The 18,691-nt window shown below is 54.9% G+C and overlaps 1 protein-coding gene across 2 annotated transcripts in view; it reads right to left on the bottom strand.

The window, feature by feature from the left end:
* LOC116950555 (protein kinase C iota type) overlaps positions 1 to 18,691 on the bottom strand; it is a 75,617-nt gene that overhangs the window by 19,420 nt on the left and 37,506 nt on the right. For both annotated transcript variants that reach the window (XM_032968432.2, XM_032968433.2), the window contains 10 exons: positions 15,157 to 15,242; positions 8,720 to 8,851; positions 7,749 to 7,845; positions 5,994 to 6,034; positions 5,408 to 5,578; positions 4,102 to 4,199; positions 3,444 to 3,530; positions 2,892 to 3,027; positions 1,626 to 1,713; positions 866 to 991 (listed from right to left, as the gene is read on the bottom strand). In XM_032968432.2, the coding sequence (XP_032824323.1) occupies positions 866 to 991; positions 1,626 to 1,713; positions 2,892 to 3,027; positions 3,444 to 3,530; positions 4,102 to 4,199; positions 5,408 to 5,578; positions 5,994 to 6,034; positions 7,749 to 7,845; positions 8,720 to 8,851; positions 15,157 to 15,242 (1,062 nt within the window). The remainder of the gene's footprint in view (positions 1 to 865; positions 992 to 1,625; positions 1,714 to 2,891; positions 3,028 to 3,443; positions 3,531 to 4,101; positions 4,200 to 5,407; positions 5,579 to 5,993; positions 6,035 to 7,748; positions 7,846 to 8,719; positions 8,852 to 15,156; positions 15,243 to 18,691) is intronic.

The raw sequence follows: 18,691 nt of genomic DNA, 5'->3' as shown, positions 1-18,691 counted from the left end.
GCGGGTGAGTGGGTGGGTGGGTGAGTGGGTGGGTAAGTGAGTGGGTGGGTGTTTGAGTGGGTGAGTGGGTGGGTGGTTGAGTGGGTGGGTGAGTGGGTGGGTGAGTGAGTGAGTGTGCGGGTGGGTGAGTGGGTGGGTGAGTGAACGAGCAGGTGAATAGATGGGTGAGAGAATGAGTGGGTGGGTGCGTGAGTGACTGAGCGGGTGGGTGAGTGAACAATTCAGCGGGGGTGGGCGAGCTAAAGTTTCAGCTTTATTTTTGTTAAACCAGGTGAAAACCCAGGAGACCAGGATTAGCCTCATTTGCGAGAGTGACCTGGTTGACTACTGACCGTTCAAGTGACCGTTCAAGTGACAGAGAGTGCTGTCTGAGGCAGGGGCTGAGTGGGGGAAGTGCCGCTGGCTTACTCTGTGTGAACCAGAAGTGACTTGAAGGAGGGGTCTTGGAGGTAGCTCTGTGATAACCACTTCCGCGGGCCGTACCTTTAATAACACCGAGGGTTGCCACGGGGCCCTTTGAGTCGTGAAGATGCAACGCCGATTTCATCGGCCGATGATTCGAGGCGAGAGACCAAACGCGCACCGGGCGCCCAAGCACTCGGTAGTCGAGCCGGCGGCACACAGTGCCACCGCACCACCGCACCCACCCCCCCGGCACAGCGATCGTAACCACACAGTGCCACCGCACCCACCCCCCCTGGCACAGCGATCTTAACCACACAGTGCCACCGCACCCAGCCCCCCTGGCACAGCGATCGTAACCACACAGTGCCACCGCACCCAGCCCCCCTGGCACAGCGATCGTAACCTACAGTGCCAACATGCTCCCCTCCCCACCACCACCCTGTCCCAGCAGGAGTCTAACCTTGGAAGAGGTAGTCCTCTGAGTTTTGGTCCGGGTTGTCCATCATCCCCACGATATCGAAGGGCGAGCGGCCCGCCATCATCTCGAACATGAGCACACCCAGCGCCCACCAGTCCACGCTGAACCCTGCGCGCCACGGGGGAGACACGGCCCGTCCGCCACAGGGCACGGACTTTCACAATCCGTGTCGTCATTTGTACTGCGGGAGGAGAACCCGATGAGCTATGAAGCTCTTTTTAAACAGATGTCCAGCAAGGAGCGGGTCAGGGCGTCACGACAACAAACAATACACAAAACGTGACACGAGTGCAAAGTGTATCAAGGGTGAGCAAATCACTACGACAAAAAAACATAAATTAAAACCAAACTATTTTTATTTTTATCAGGAAAAAACCCACCAGGCTATGAGGTCATTTTTCAGAAGCCATCGCAAACGATAGCTCAACGAAGTGGCTTGTCGCGTGGACATTTACAGCGGCCAAATACTCGAAATAATCTGAACAATCCTAAAGGACTTTCGATTTAAAGCTTTCGTGACTGCAGGGATTCATATTCTTGGTTCTTCCGGTAACTGACTTTACTGAAAGAACCAAGAATATGAATCCTGAAGGACGTTTCACGCGGACGAAGACGCCGTCGCCATCCAGTGCGCCGTCGTCCTGGGGTTGCGCTGAACGAGCAGTCACGGGGGGGGGGGCCCTGACAGGTGGGGCCGGCTTAAATAGGCGCTCGCTAACTCGCCAGCAGGCTCGACGCGTACCGTACTCCTCCCCGCGCAGGATTTCGGGGGCGATGTAGTTGGGCGTCCCGCAGAAGGTGCTGGTCGTGTCTCCCGGTCTCAGACCCTCCTAGAGACAAGCGCGAGGACGTCAACCAAGTAAATGAATGGAACTGGTCGTGGCCAAACCTTACCTGGAGATCACTCAATTGGGATCACAGCCTTAAGACTCAGCGAGGCCTCTGGGTAATAATAATAAATTAAATCTCAGCCTACTGGATTTCCAGACCAATAAGATCCAGCAGCGTGCGCCAAGGCAAGCATTCTCTGGGATGGTTTCCACATTCTGGGTCTCATCAGCAGAATGCCAACAGGCCGACGGGCTGAGATGTTTATTTGCTTCAATGCAGAGACCACGGAATGGAGATCTGCTTATAGAGGCTTCCCTCGCTCTACGTGGTGGCAGCAGCAGTAGTAGTCGATGCCTTCCAAGAAGGGCCCACAAAGCGACACGGCACGAGGAGGGAGCTGCCTGCTGAGTAGTGCATACAGCACACACAGTAACACTGTATGTATCTGTGTGAGACAGCTGCCTGACGTTTAGCGCATACAGTACACACGGTACACACAGTACACTGCACAATGTTGTCCCACGTCCGAACGTGTAGCCGCGTACGAGTGAAATGAAACCCCATAGTACAGCAAATTTTTGGGCAAAGATAGGTGAGCCACCGCATATAGAGGACGCGGAATCGCACACAAACCGAGCCCGTGTAGAGCGAGGCGGAACCTGAATTTAGTTTTACCTAAAAGCTCCACGGGAACACAACACGAGTGTCTGTAAAATACTGATTTTTGTTTTCGTACGTTGAACAGGGCCTTAGATTTTGGATGGAGGTGCTCATGCCAATTACATCTTGTCACACGGCAAAAGTAATTTAACAAGCTGATGAGAAGAAGACGATCCGAAACTAGTTCAAGTAATCGCCACCGAATGTTGGCCATAACTCGAGTCGCTGGGTTCGTAACGCAGCGCGTTAACCACTGCGCCACCGCAACTAAATTGTCCCGCGCCTCTGATTAGCACGGTTGGCGACGTACGGCGCGTAAAAAGGTCAACATATACGCAGACGCGCAGATGCGCAAACACGCGGATGCATACAGTGTAACAATAATAACCGCCATTCACACACAGACATGCACAGACACGCGAAGAGACGCACACGTACACACACACACGCGCGCACACACACAGACGTACACAGACACGCACACACGTAAGCAGGCACACGCGGATGCGCCACGTACCTTGCACATGCCGTAGTCGGTGAGCTTGATGTGCCCCTCCGAGTCGAGCAGCACGTTGTCCAGCTTGAGGTCACGGTACACGACCCCGCGCTCGTGCAGGAAGTTGAGCGCAAGCGAGATCTCAGCCGCGTAGAACCTACCCGCAGAGCCACCGGGAGAGGGACAGAGACGTCACACCGTGAGACGGAGACGTCACGCGGAGAGACGGAGACGTCGCACCGAGAGACGGAGACGTCGCACCGAGAGACGGAGACGTCACGCGGAGAGACGGAGACGTCGCACCGAGAGACGGAGACGTCGCACCGAGAGACGGAGACGTCGCACCGAGAGATGGAGACGTCACGCGGAGATACCGAGACGTCACAACGAGAGACGGAGACGTCACACTGAGAGACGGAGACGTCACACCGAGAGACGTCACACCGAGAGATGGAGACGTCACGCGGAGAGACGGAGTGACTAGGGGGTTGATCTATGTGAGCGACTGGGGGGTTTGATCTGTGTGGGTGACTAAGGGATTGATCTATGCGAGTGACTGGGGAGTTGACCTACCGGGCATGCTCCTCGGGAAGCTTGCGCTGTCGCTGCATGTGGAACATCAGATCTCCACCGTTGACGTACTCAATGACGAAAAAGAGCCTGCGCACACACACATACACACATACGAGCACACATACGCGCACACATACAAAACAATAACAACAACCGCCATTCGCCACTAAGTGGCAGTGACATCACCACGACGCTTGGCCTGGCACACATTCGCGCACACATACGCACACACATACGCGCACACATACGCGCACACATTCGCGCACACATTCGCGCACACATACAAAGACAGATTCCCCATATAGCCTTAACAGACTGTTGGGGCAAGCGCTGTTAGCGAGCACCTCTGAATGCCGGCACAGCACACGAGGTGGCGGGTGGCCAGCACCACACCCGGCCGCCTTTGTCTCCCCAGTGGCGATGTTTACACACCGCACCAGGTACTCATTTGAGGCTGGATCGACCTAGGGGAGGCCCAGGACCGGTTCAGATAATCGTCACCGGTGTTGGCCGTGAGCAGGGCGGCGGCGGCGTCGTCGTCGTCGTCACCCAATCAACACTCCCGGGGGGGGAAGGCCACGCGTCGGCAAGTGCCGGCGGGAATCCGTTCGTACGCGCGGTTCTTCTTCCCCGGTTCGAACGCGGAAGTGCTGCTCACCGGCTGTCCGTCTGGAAGCAGGAGTGGAGGCCCACGAGGAACGGGTGGTTGGAGGCCTGCTCAAACACGTGCTTCTCCGTCTGCACCCAGTCTATGTCCTACGCACAAAGGCAAAGAGATCCCCCACCCCCCGTACAGCGTTAACGGACTGTCGGGGTCGAGCGTCCGTGGTGCGGGAGCGATAGTGTAGCGGTTATCGCGCTGCGCTATGAACCCGGCGATCCGGGTTCGATTTCCGCTCACAGCCAACACCAGTGACGATTATCTGAACCGGTCCCGGGCCTCTCCTAGGTCGACTTAGCCTCAAATGAGTACCTGGTGCAGTGTGTAAACATCGCCACTGGGGAGACAAAGGCGGCCGGGCGTGGTGCTGGCTACCCACCCCCTCGTGTACCGTTCCGGCCTTCAAAGGTGCTCGCGAACAGCACTTGCCCCTACAGTCTGTTAAGGCTATACGGGGGATATTTGGCTTTGTTTCTCTCGTGCGGCAGGGCAGGTGGGAAAATGCTGTCCCCCCCCACCCCCCCTCCCCCGCTTTGTGGAGTGGAGGTCACTTGAAGGGATCTGATATCCGCTCCATTGGGTCGTTCTCTGGCACAAAGGATTGAGGGCTGTTGGGCCGGTCTCTAACGTAAAGGATTGTGGAGACGCTTCTCTCTAACGCAAAAAAATGTGGGCTGCTCTCTAAGGCAAAGACTTATGGGCTGCTCTCTAACGTGAATAATTGTGGGGACCATTCTGTAATGCAAAGGATCGTGGACCATTATATAATGCAAAGGATTGTGGGCCGCTGTCTAACGCCAGGGATTGTGGGCACCATCATCCAACGTGAATGGCCGCACTGCTCTGCGCAAGATCCAGTTGGATGCTACGTCACGTGACACAACGCCAGTAGCTAAACTGGGAGCCATGGCGGCAAGATGTTAACTCCCTCACCTCCTCGTATACAGGAGGTCGTGGGTTCGTGGGTTTGATCCCGACCCTGACGCATGTGTATTGGAGTTTGCGTGGCTCTCTCCCCGCGGTCACGTGGATTTCTCTCGGTGGGCTTTTAAGAGTATTTCTGCTATAAATTTCAACGTGAGAAGCCGCTTGGCCAGGTCGCTTCTGAAAGAGCGACACAGTACAGTGGGGCTTACCTGGTCAAGTAATTTTTTTTTATTGTAAGTTTCACGTCGGCCATAAAAGCTCCCCTGGGGCCTCTCCGGCACAAACGCGCGACATCACCGGAGGCCACCTGGCCAGCCACGCGCGGAACCTTCCCCAACCCCACAGCCTCCTCTCCCCCCCACCCCCCACCCCCCACCTCGTCATCGTTGACGAGCTCCTTCTTGACGACCTTCATGGCGTAGATCCTCTGGGTCTGCTTGAGCCGCACGAGCAGCACCTTGGCGTAGCTGCCTCTCCCGATCACGCGGATCAGATCGAAGTCCGGCAGGCCCAGGCCTGCGTGCGCCTGCCTCCCGCCCTGCGGAGGCTGGGGGAGACGGGAAGGGGTTGCAGACGGGCCAGACAAGACGCGCGGTTGGATGGACGGACATGTGGATTAAGGGATGGTTGGATGATCGGACGGATGGATGGGTGGATGGACAAATGGATGGATAGATGGCAAGACGGATGGTTGGTTGAATGGATGGATATGGATGGATGGATAAATAGATGGACATGCGGATGGTTGGTTGGATAGATGGACAAATGGATGGATGGACAAACGTGTGGATGAATGGATGATTGGTTGAAAGGGTGGATGGAAGTGGTAATTTTTTTTACTTTCAAAGCTAAAAAATTGAACAGCGTGCCTGAGAATGATTACGGACAGAGAGACGTCCGTAATCATTCTAAGGCACAGCAATGACGCTGCCTGGTGTCAAAGCGAAGACAAAGTATCTCACCTCTTCTGGTTTGCCGATGTTTGGCAGCCTGTAGGGCAAGTCTGCAAGGGAAAAATATACAGCAGCAGCAACAACAACAAAATGTCAACAACCACACAAGTGTCCAGACGGCCGGCTGGGTTCACAATGGCCAGGTCCGGCGTGGCAGAGCACCGAGCAGGCACGGTCGAGAACCTGGATTCAACCCCCCCCCCCCGCCACGTGGGGTGGGGGTTCAACCGGCCTCTCGGGTGCACTGGCAATCGCCACGCTCGCGCCACTGCTGGCGGAAGGGCCTACAACTCGAGCAGCTCCTTTGGCCTACTCGTCCACGTCCTGGAAAATGTGGGGGTGCCCACGGATTTGATCGTCCGCGGCTGGGCGCAGGATATGGGCACGCCGGTAACCCGAGTGGGCCCGATGGGATATGTACAAATATCCCTTGTATATTGAACGAGAGCTGCATGTGTGTGTGTGTGGTGTGTGGTAGGCCGAATTGTGCGTTGACTGACACTCAAATCACGATCACAGACAGCAGCAGCAATCGCCGCCGCCCCCCCCCCTCGCTGGCCCCCCCTCGCTGGCCCCCACTCGCAGGCTCGGTGCCTCGCCGCGCCGTGCCTCGCCGCGCTGTGCCCCGCCGCACTGTGCCCCGCCGCACTGTGCCGAGGCGCACTGTGCCTAGCCGCGCTGTGCCGCACAGGGACAGCTACCGCTGGGGTGGTGAGGGAGAGATGCCCTTTCAAAAATGTGAGGCGCGACGTGCAGGTCGTCGCCCGTCGCGTGTGAAGCGCCCTGAAGAAGCTCCCTTGCGTAATGGCGGCGGCGGCTGCTGCTGCTAGGGTGTGTGAACCAGAGCTCCTTCTTCACACGGTGCTATGCCCGCGTTGGCCTTCCCTTCACTGCCTTCCAGGTTCACGCGGAATCCGGTTTAAAATCCTATTGTTAACTTACAAAGCAGTGAACCATCTCGCCCCGGCCTCCATCATTGCCATGCTGCACCCCCACGTGTCCCCCTCAAGGCCCCTAGCACGTGAGAGTGCAGCTGTTGTCTCTGCGTCCCCAGGTCACGGCGTCTTCGCTCTGTGGGTGACCGTCCGAGGCGTTGTCACCGTGAAGCCCCCAGGCCACGGATCGCTGTCCCACGAGACATCAGAGTGATCTCTCTGAGCCTGTGGGCATTTTTTTAATAACATACCCTTCCTCTTACTAAACGTTGAGTTCATTAGAGAAAATGGGATTCTTCAAATGTATTAATAATCATTTTCATGCTGAGAAGTCTGCTGCTGCGTCCTGTGTCCAGCGCTTTGAGATCCTTGATGAAAAGTGCCGTATAAATGTTCGTAGTATTATCTCCCGAACACGATTCTCACGGCTCCATCTCCACGGAAAGGGGGGAGAGGGGGGCGGCACTTGTACCACGGCTGCATCTCAGAGCCCTGCTGTACACGCGTGTCCACGTGTGTCCCTGTCTCCCTGTAGAGAAGCAGGCCGTCGTAGACTCCGAGCCCGGCCTATCATCCGAGTCCGACGCCTTCCCTACTTTGTTTATATTAACTTTTTTTATTTTTAGTCACTTGCTTACTCTTGAATAATCATTATTATTTATTATTATATTTTGTTTATATTTACTTAATTTTAGCTTACCACTTTCCTCCATTTTTTTATCGTATCGTTGTTGTTTTTTTATTGTTGTTGTAAACTTGACGACAACCCGCCGCCCGACCGGAACATCGGTGAGACAAGAGCTTCGCGGCTCATCGGATTCCGTCTGACCTGTGCTGCCCTCTCCCGGCGGGATGTTCTCGATGTCGTCAGAGTGCACGCTGTCCTGGTTGCCGTGCTGGTGAGGGCTCGGTAGCGTCGTGGGCTCCTGGCATTCACAATCACCGTCGTTAGTATCCCGCCTGGGTGATCACCACCACCACCATCATCATCATCAACACTACCATCATCATCACCACCACCACCATCACTATCATCGTCATCATCATCACCACCACCACCATCACCAACACCACCACATCACCATCATCAACACCACCATCACCATCATCACTACCACCACCACTGCAACCACTACTGCCACCGCCAGCACCATCATCCCTAACCGTTATAATCGCAAACACCATCAGCATCATTATTATCATCAAACTCCAGAGGTTTAAAATCCTTCTCATCATAATCAGCAGCAACGTGGATCATCATCATCATCATTCATAACCTTAATAATCTCAACCACCATAAGCGTGATTGTCATAATCATGAGGATTAAAATCATCATCATCATTGGTATCAACATAGTCACTGTGATCATCATGATCATCGTAATTATTACCATAATAATCTCAATAACCATCAGCAGCATCGTCATCACCAACATTACCATGATTGTCATAATCATGACGATTGAAAGCATCATTAGGGTTTGTATCAACATCGTCACCAACTGTCATACTCCGAGTTATCTCTATCACCTGAGTCAAATATCATCGTCGTCATCCCCGTCGTCGTCGTCATCCTCATCGTCGTCGTCATCCTCATTGTTGTTGTCGCTGCGTAGCGCCGGGTCACCCCAAGATTGAAAACCCAATAAATGACGCGGACGCGCATTCACGACGCTATATCACGCCGTGACCGCACTAATACGCGTCGCTCGCCAACGGCACGTCCCCCGCACCGGCCTGCCAGAAGCGACCACGGGTACCTTCGCCCGTGTGTGCGCGCACGCGCGCGCCCCCTCTTACCATGTTCCTGCCACACTCCACTGCCACCAGCTTGTGGCATCGCTTGTGCACCAGCAGCTTGCAGTTGATGCACTTGTAGCCCTGCCGGCCCAGCCCCCAAATGCGGTCGGTGCAGTAGGCGCAAAACGCACGCTGCGGTTCGCGGGACCAACGCAGGGTGGGGGGGGGGGGGACACGGAGTGGGTGGGCAGAGTTAGCCTAAATCGAAACTATTTTTATTTCACCAGGTAAGGGCCCACTGAGCTGTATAGCTCATTTTACAGAAGCGACGTGGCTGTTACGAATGATCGCTCAACAAAGTGGCTGAATCGTCATCACGAGGAAACTTGTAGCAGCAGCCAAATACTGTAAACGCGTGGTGATGTCGTTTAAATTATGGGGAGTTGGAAAAAAAACCTGAGGACCTGGAGAAAATGTCACGTGACCACGGGGAGAGAGACACCGCAAACGACAAATATACAGCAAGCGTCCGGGTCGGGATCGAACCCACAACCTCCTGCATACCGGGCGAGGTAGTTAACATCTCCTCACCATCGAGCGGTGGCCCGAAAGTCACTATACACAGGGTGATTATTACACAGGGTGGCCCAAAAGTTAAAACACAGTGCTATTATTATACAGGGTGGCCCAAAAGTTAAAACACAGTGCTATTATTACACAGGGTGGCCCAAAAGTTAAAACACAGTGCTATTATTATACAGGGTGGCCCGAAAGTTAAAACACAGTGCTATTATTATACAGGGTGGCCCAAAAGTTAAAACACAGTGCTATTATTATACAGGGTGGCCCGAAAGTTAAAACACAGTGCTATTATTACACAGGGTGGCCCAAAAGTTAAAACACAGTGCTATTATTACACAGGGTGGCCCAAAAGTTAAAACACAGTGCTATTATTACACAGGGTGGCCCAAAAGTTAAAACACAGTGCTATTATTATACAGGGTGGCCCAAAAGTTAAAACACAGTGCTATTATTATACAGGGTGGCCCGAAAGTTAAAACAACACAGTGCTATTATTACACAGGGTGGCTCAAAAGTTAAAACACAGTGCTATTATTACACAGGGTGGCCCGAAAGTTAAAACAGTGCTAATATTATACAGGGTGGCCAAAAAGTCAGGACACACAGGGTGATTGTTATAAAGAGTAGCCCAGAAGTCAGGACACAGGGGGTTATTCTAATTATTTCAACAAATCGCACAGGGGTTACTTCATTATCGTTTTAACAAACGCTCAAACTGACGTCCATGAATATTAATGGGTGTTGGATGAATTATCTTTTGAAATGAATGTAAGTATTCTTTTTTTTTTGTTCACGATCACAGCTGCGTCATCTTTGAGCATTGTATCAGCTGTCCTTTGTCTAGATTCGTTCTTTTATGGGTTCTTGGTCGAGCTTTGTAAACTACAGATTTGAGGTAACCGCACAGGAGGAAGAATAACCAATTAAATTGTTGTAATGCCAGTGTTAAAATAAATGAAATGACCCAAATGCGTTCTGACTTTTAGGCAACCCTGTATATTTTTTTCCATTTAAGGCAAATGTAGTGACATGGAATGGGTCACTATGGAGCATAGAGCTGGTTGCTGGCAGAGAAAAGGATCTCCGGTTGCAGCAGCCCTGTCTGTCAGCAGGTCACGTGATAAGCAGAGAGAGGGGGATGTAGGGCAAAGGTGATAGAGGGGGCACGAGAGGAGAAGAGGGGACCCCGAGCGAAGGTTTGGGGCTGTGCTTGGAGTGGAATCCCGTCGGACTGCCAGTCTTCGTCACCATCTTCACCTTCTCGGCGTTGTCAGTCCGGCAGTCTGTTAGCTGTCCTTGCTGAAAGTGTAGTCACCCCTTGTACCCTGTGAAGGCTATAATAAATAGAGTGCCTCCTGCTCCGAGTATCTCTGAGTGCATCACTACACAAATATAAAGATCCCCCGTGTAGCCTGAACAGACTGTTGGGGCAAGGGATGTTAGCGATTAGCACCTATGAAGGCCGGAAGGGGTGGCCAACAACACGCCCGGCCACCTTTGTTTCCCTCAACGCGATGTTTAGACACCATACCAGGACTGGTTCAGATAATCGTCACTGGTGCTGGCCGTGAGCGGGAATCGAACTCGGGTCACCAGGTTCGTAGCGCAGCACGCTAACCTCTGCACCACCGCTCCCTTTTAAGGTCACACACACACGATTTTGATGTTGACACAACAACAACGCATTGAGTTGTTGTTGTCTGTGCATGTGCACCACTGCTCATGCAGCAGCAGCAGCAGCAATCACCAGATAATTCGTATGGAATCAAATTCAATCCAGAGAATCACGTGACGACTCGTGGCTAAGGAGGGGATCGATCAGCGTGTGTACAGGGTGGGGAAAGGGAATAGGGAGAAAGAGAGAGAGGAGTGGGAGACAGAGCGGCAGAAATTACGGGAGAGTGGGAGCGCTTGTTTTTATTGCTGGTGACCCCTGGGGGAATATTACAGGTGGGAAAGGAGAAGAGATGATGGGAGATAGTGGTAGAGGAGCAGGAGGAGGGGGGGGAAGAGTGGGTTAGGAGACAATAGTGGGAGAGAGAGAGAGGGAGGCAGGTACAAGGAGAGTGGGAGGTAAAGTGGGAGAGAGTCTGAGAAAGTGTAGCTGTATGAGCGGCAGTGGGAGAGATAGTGAGATATGAGCAGAGAGCGGCAGGAGAGTCTCTATCCCCCCATTGGCCATGATCAATCCAGAATCTGTATTTATGCTACAGGAGGATTCCGATGTCCAGTAGGGCCACGGGGTAAGAACGTTACAACAACGAACGGTACACAAGCACGAAAGTGGTGCAAAGTACAAGAAAGGAAAACAAATGACCCAAACACAAACAAATACAACACTAAACCATACTCTTTGGTTTTTTTGGTAAAGTCACGTAGGTAAAAAATAAATAAAATAAATGAAATCTAAATTAAATCACGCCGTTTCGGGCGCAACACAAGCGTCCTTCTTCAGGTGGGGACAAAGTAGCCAAAGCACAAATAATTAAGCAGTCACGAAAGCTTCAAATCTAGAAACAACATGCAACCATCCCCCATCCGACCAGGCAAAGCCCACCGAGGTATTAATTTATTTTTCTGAAGCGACCTGGCCACCACAAATGATGGCTCAACAAAAGTGGCCTCTCATTTGGACATTTATAGCAGCAAAATAATATAAATGATCTCAAAGCATGCTGGGATATCAAGGCCTCCCCCCCAGAGGTTTTTTCAGCGCGATTCTGTCCTCTGCCGTTTGTTTTTTGATCTGGCTGGAGGGAGACAGCCTCTCACGTGACCCTGCAGGGGAGTGGGGACCCTACCGTAGGGGCAGTCTGACCCCATAACCTCTCACGTGACCCTGCAGGGGAGTGGGGACCCTACCCTAGGGGAGCTCTGACCCCATAACCTCTCACTTGACCCTGCAGGGGAGTGGGGACCCTACCCTAGGGGCAGTCTGCCCCATAACCTCTCACGTGACCCTGCAGGGGAGTGGGGACCCTACCCTAGGGGCAGTCTGACCCCATAACCTCTCACGTGACCCTGCAGGGGAGTGGGGACCCTACCCTAGAGACAGTCTGCCCCATAACCTCTCACGTGACCCTGCAGGGGAGTGGGGACCCTACCCTAGGGGCAGTCTGACCCCATAACCTCTCACGTGACCCTGCAGGGGAGTGGGGACCCTACCCTAGGGGAGCTCTGACCCCATAACCTCTCACTTGACCCTGCAGGGGAGTGGGGACCCTACCCTAGGGGCAGTCTGCCCCATAACCTCTCACGTGACCCTGCAGGGGAGTGGGGACCCTACCCTAGGGGCAGTCTGACCCCATAACCTCTCACGTGACCCTGCAGGGGAGTGGGGACGCTACCCTAGGGGCAGTCTGCCCCATAACCTCTCACGTGACCCTGCAGGGGAGTGGGGACCCTACCCTAGGGGCAGTCTGACCCCATAACCTCTCACGTGACCCTACAGGGGAGTGGGGACCCTACCCTAGGGGCAGTCTGACCCCATAACCTCTCACGTGACCCTGCAGGGGAGTGGGGACCCTACCCTAGGGGAGCTCTGACCCCATAACCTCTCACTTGACCCTGCAGGGGAGTGGGGACCCTAACCTAGGGGCACTCTGACCCCATAACCTCTCACTTGACCCTGCAGGGGAGTGGGGACCCTACCCTAGGGGAGCTCTGACCCCATAACCTCTCACGTGACCCTGCAGGGGAGTGGGGACCCTACCCTAGGGGAGCTCTGACCCCATAACCTCTCACTTGACCCTGCAGGGGAGTGGGGACCCTAACCTAGGGGCGCTCTGACCCCATAACCTCTCACGTGACCCTGCAGGGGAGTGGGGACCCTACCCTAGGGGCAGTCTGACCCCATAACCTCTCACGTGACCCTGCAGGGGAGTGGGGACCCTAACCTAGGGGCACTCTGACCCCATAACCTCTCACGTGACCCTGCAGGGGAGTGGGGACGCTAACCTAGGGGCGCTCTGACCCCATAACCTCTCCCTTGACCCTACAGGGGAGTGGGGACCCTACCCTAGGGGCACTCCGACCCCATAACCTCTCCCTTGACCCTACAGGGGAGTGGGGACCCTACCCTAGGAGCGCTCTGACCCCATAACCTCTCCCTTGACCCTACAGGGGAGTGGGGACCCTAACCTAGGGGCGCTCTGACACCATAACCTCTCACGTGACCCTGCAGGGGAGTGGGGACCCTACCCTAGGGGAGCTCTGACCCCATAACCTCTCACTTGACCCTGCAGGGGAGTGGAGACCCTAACCTAGGGGCGCTCTGACCCCATAACCTCTCACGTGACCCTGCAGGGGAGTGGGGACCCTACCCTAGGGGCAGTCTGACCCCATAACCTCTCACGTGACCCTGCAGGGGAGTGGGGACCCTAACCTAGGGGCACTCTGACCCCATAACCTCTCACGTGACCCTGCAGGGGAGTGGGGACGCTAACCTAGGGGCGCTCTGACCCCATAACCTCTCCCTTGACCCTACAGGCGAGTGGGGACCCTACCCTAGGGGCACTCCGACCCCATAACCTCTCCCTTGACCCTACAGGGGAGTGGGGACCCTACCCTAGGGGCACTCCGACCCCATACCCTCGGACAGCCGGGACCTCCCCAGGAAGCAACAGCTCCCATGACGTGGCACGCCGGGTAATGTGCGGGTGGCCACCGGAGGCAGACGTCTGCTGTCGGGGGTCGCCGTAGCACGGGCCGACCGGCTTAATGAGACGTGTCCTCCACGTGCGCCGACAGTGAGGCGGGAGTCGCCAAACCGGTGGCCTGGTGTCTCTGCGACCCGGTGAACCGGTGATTCTGTCACCCGTTGAAATGGTAACTGAGACCAGGTGACTCTGACCAGGTGAAATGGTAAATGTGACCCGGTGACTCTGTGACCCGGTGACTCTGTGACCCGGTGACTCTGTGACGTGGTGACCCGGTGACTCTGTGATCCGGTGACTCTGTGATCCGGTGACACTGTGATCCGGTGAATCTGTGATCTGGTGACTCTGTGATCCGGTGAATCTGTGACCCGGTGACTCTGTGAGCCGGTGACTCTGTGACCCGGTGACACTGTGACCTGGCGACTGTGTGATCTGGTGACTGTGTGACCTGGTGACTCTGTGATCTGGTGACTGTGTGACCTGGTGACTGTGTGACCCGGTGACTGTGTGATCTGGTGACTCTGTGACCTGGTGACTCTGTGATCTGGTGACTGTGTGACCTGGTGACTGTGTGACCTGGTGACTGTGTGACCCGGTGACTGTGTGATCTGGTGACTGTGTGACCTGGTGACTGTGTGACCCGGTGACTGTGTGATCTGGTGACTCTGTGACCTGGTGACTCTGTGATCTGGTGACTGTGTGACCCGGTGACTGTGTGATCTGGTGACTCTGTGATCTGGTGACTGTGTGATCTGGTGACTGTGTGACCTGGTGACTGTGTGACCTGGTGATTGTGTGACCCGGTGACTGTGTGATCTGGTGACTGTGTGACCTGGTGACTGTGTGACCTGGTGACTGTGCGATCTGGTGACTGTGTGACCTGGTGACTGTGTGACCTGGTGACTCTGTGATCTGGTGACTGTGTGACCTGGTGACTGTGTGACCCGGTGACTGTGTGATCTGGTGACTGTGTGACCTGGTGACTGTGTGACCTAGTGACTGTGTGACCTGGTGACTCTGTGATCTGGTGACTGTGTGACCTGGTGACTGTGTGACCTGGTGACTGTGTGATCTGGTGACTGTGTGATCCGGTGACTCTGTGATCCGGTGACTGTGTGACCTGGTGACTGTGTGATCTGGTGACTGTGTGACCCGGTGACTCTGTAAGCCGGTGACTCTGTGACCCGGTGACTCTGTGATCTGGTGACTGTGTGACCTGGTGACTCTGTGACCCGGTGCGGACCACCTGATGCATACCCGGTTGAATCGCTTTGCCTGGAAGGTGTGCCCGTTCACAAGGTAGAGCTTCCTCCAGCGCCGCGCCCCGCGCCGGTAGATTGACTCTGCCGGGCGGGGAGAGCAGGAGGGAGAGCGGCGGGGAGAGCGGGGGGGAGAGTGGGAAGGAGAGTGGGAGAGGGAGAATGGGAGAATGGGAGGCAGAATGGGAGGCAGAGTGGGAGGGAGAGTGGGAGGGAGAGACGAGTGAGGGATAAAAAGTGGGAGAGGGAGAGTGGGAGAGACATAGAGAGAGGGGAAGACTTTTAATAAAAACGTGGCGATCATTCATCACGGCGGACTCGGCAAATCGCAAACAAAATGAAGAATGCGACGAGAACGAGAGGAGACAACCGGACAAACACGAATGAGGGGGATGAATGAAACAGAGGCACTGAATGAGATAGAGAGACACGAGAGCAGAAGCATCATCAAGACAGAAGACAAACACGAGACAGACAGCAAGAAATCAGATACGGATACATCGACAGATACAAAAGATAGAGAGACGAGGCAGTGAAAGATTCAGGAGATAGACACATGAATGAGACACAGAAGACATCAATGAGACAGAGAGGATTCGATTAAACAGACGCAGATGATTGGCGGAAATAAAACGAATGCACTCGAGCCGCCGCGTGAAGTGAGATGGGAGACGTGCTCGCAAGAGACGCAGCAGAGACGTGATCAGCAGGGGAGTTAGGACGGAGAGAGAGAGAGACGTGAGACACAGGCATGGGAGACACAAGACAAACGAGTGAATGAGACACGGACGCGAATGAGACGTGGGGGACAGACAGACACACCGATGAGACGTGAGGGACAGACAGAGACACCGATGAGACGTGGGGGTACAGCGAGAGACACCGATCATACGTGGGGGACAGACAGAGACACCGATGAGACGTGAGGGACAGAGACACCGATGACACGTGATGGACAGACAGAGACACCGATGACACGTGGGGGACAGAGACACCGATGAGACGTGAGGGACAGACAGAGACACCGATGACACGTGAGGGACAGACAGAGACACCGATGAGACGTGAGGGACAGACAGAGACACCGATGAGACGTGAGGGACAGACAGAGACACCGATGAAACGTGGGGGACAGACAGAGACACCGATGAGACGTGAGGGACAGACAGAGACACCGATGAGACGTGGGGGACAGACAGAGACACCGATGACACGTGAGGGACAGACAGAGACACCGATGACACGTGAGGGACAGACAGAGACACCGATGGGACGTGAGGGACAGAGACACCGATGAGACGTGAGGGACAGACAGAGACAACGATGAGACGAAGGGACAGACAGAAACACCGATGAGACGTGGGGGACAAACAGAGACACCGATGACACGTGAGGGACAGACAGAGACACCGATGAGACGTGAGGGACAGACAGACACCGATGAGACGTGAGGAACAGAGACACCGATGACATGTGGGGGACAGACAGAGACACCGATGACACGTGAGGGACAGAGACACCGATGAGACGTGAGGGACAGACAGAGACACCGATGACACGTGAGGGACAGAGACACCGATGACACGTGGGGGACAGACAGAGACACCGATGACACGTGAGGGACAGAGACACCGATAAGACGTGGGGGACAGACAGAGACACCGATGAGACGTGAGGGACAGAGACACCGATGACACGTGAGGGACAGACAGAGACACCGATGACACGTGAGGGACAGACAGAGACACCGATGAGACGTGGGCGACAGACAGAGACACCGATGACACGTGGGGGACAGACAGAGATACCGATGACACGTGAGGGACAGAGACACCGATGACACGTGGGGGACAGACAGAGACACCGATGAGACGTGAGGGACAGACAGAGACACCGATGAGACGTGGGGGACAGACAGAGACACCGATGAGACGTGAGGGACAGACAGAGACACCGATGAGACGTGAGGGACAGACAGAGACATCGATGAGACGTGAGGGACAGACAGAGACACCGATGAGACGTGAGGGACAGACAGAGACACCGATGAGACGTGAGGGACAGACAGAGACACCGATGAGACCTGAGGGACAGACAGAGACACCGATGAGATGTGAGGGACAGACAGAGACACCGATGACACGTGGGGACACATGACAGAGACAGAAAGACAATGGGGTCACAACAGACACAGAGTACTTCTGGAAGCGACGCACAGACCGGCAAGCGGACAGACGGGACGAGCAAAGTAACGCGATGCAGACAAAGATTCCCCGTATAGCCTTTAATAGACTGTCTGGTCAAGTGCTGTTAGCGATTAACATTTATGAAGGCCGGCACAGCACACGACGGGGTGGTGTGACAAACGCAAAGCCCGGCCACCTTTGTCTCCCCAGTGCTGATGTTCAGATATCCGCCACTGTTGTTGGCCGCGAGCGGGGAATTGAACTCGCCGGGTTCGTAGCGCAGTTTGCTAACCGCTTGCACGACCCGCTCCCTAACATGCTAATGTACACACACACACACATGCTCGAGCGCACACACACACACGTGCTCACCCGCGTGCGCACACACACACACACGTGCTCACGCGCGCGCACACACACACGTGCTCACGCGCGCGCACACACACACACATGCTAACACACGCAAACACACGTGCTCACGCGCGCACACACACGTGTTCACGCGCGCGCGCACACACACAAACACGTGCTCACGCGCGCACACACACACGTGCTCACGCGCGCACACACACACACGTGCTCACACGTGCTCACACGTGCTCACGCACGCGCACACACACACACGTACGAGCTCATGCCCTCCCCTCTGACGATGAATGCAACCGACACAACAGCAACGCACGCACGCACTGTGAAGGTCATTTTGCCAGCGGGCGATCGGATAATCAAAGCCGTGATAGGAAAACGATGAGGCAAAGGTGCCCCCCACCCCCGTGGCTCTCAGGGGGTTCACAATGGCGATGTCAGACACGCGCTACCAGCAACCCGCTAAGAACCTGAGTTGGAATCCCCTCCCCCCTCCACAAACAAAGACAAAGATCCTCAGATAGTCTGAACAAACTGTTGGGGCAAGTGCTGTTAGCAAGTTGCAGCTATGAAGGCCGTCACGGCGCACGCGAGGGGGGTGGGGTGGGTGGTCAACACCACACCCGGCAGCCTTTGTCTCTGCCCAGTGACGGTGGTTACACATCGCACCAGGTACTCATTTGAGGCTGTGTCACTGGTGTTGGCCGTGAATGGGAATCGAACTCAGGTCACCGGGTTCAGAGCCCGCTCCCCCCCACACACAAACAGTACACGTGTATACACGCACTCGATACACACATTGAGCCACTCGCACAAAGACACACGCACACACACTGGCTACTGAGATAAAAATTCGCAAATTGATTGCACTAACCCTGACACTCCTGCTAGCCCCATCACTCCTGCTAGCCCCCATCACTCACGCTAGCCCCATCACTCCTGCTAGCCCCCATCACTCACGCTAGCCCCATCACTCCTGAT

The sequence above is a fragment of the Petromyzon marinus genome, chromosome 39 (assembly GCF_048934315.1).
Source record: "Petromyzon marinus isolate PM22_M1 ecotype Great Lakes invasive population chromosome 39, UKy_Petmar_22M1.pri1.0, whole genome shotgun sequence".
NCBI classification, from domain to species: domain Eukaryota; kingdom Metazoa; phylum Chordata; class Hyperoartia; order Petromyzontiformes; family Petromyzontidae; genus Petromyzon; species Petromyzon marinus.
Note: the sequence above shows the minus strand (reverse complement) of the source record. Positions and strands in the feature narration are given on the sequence as shown.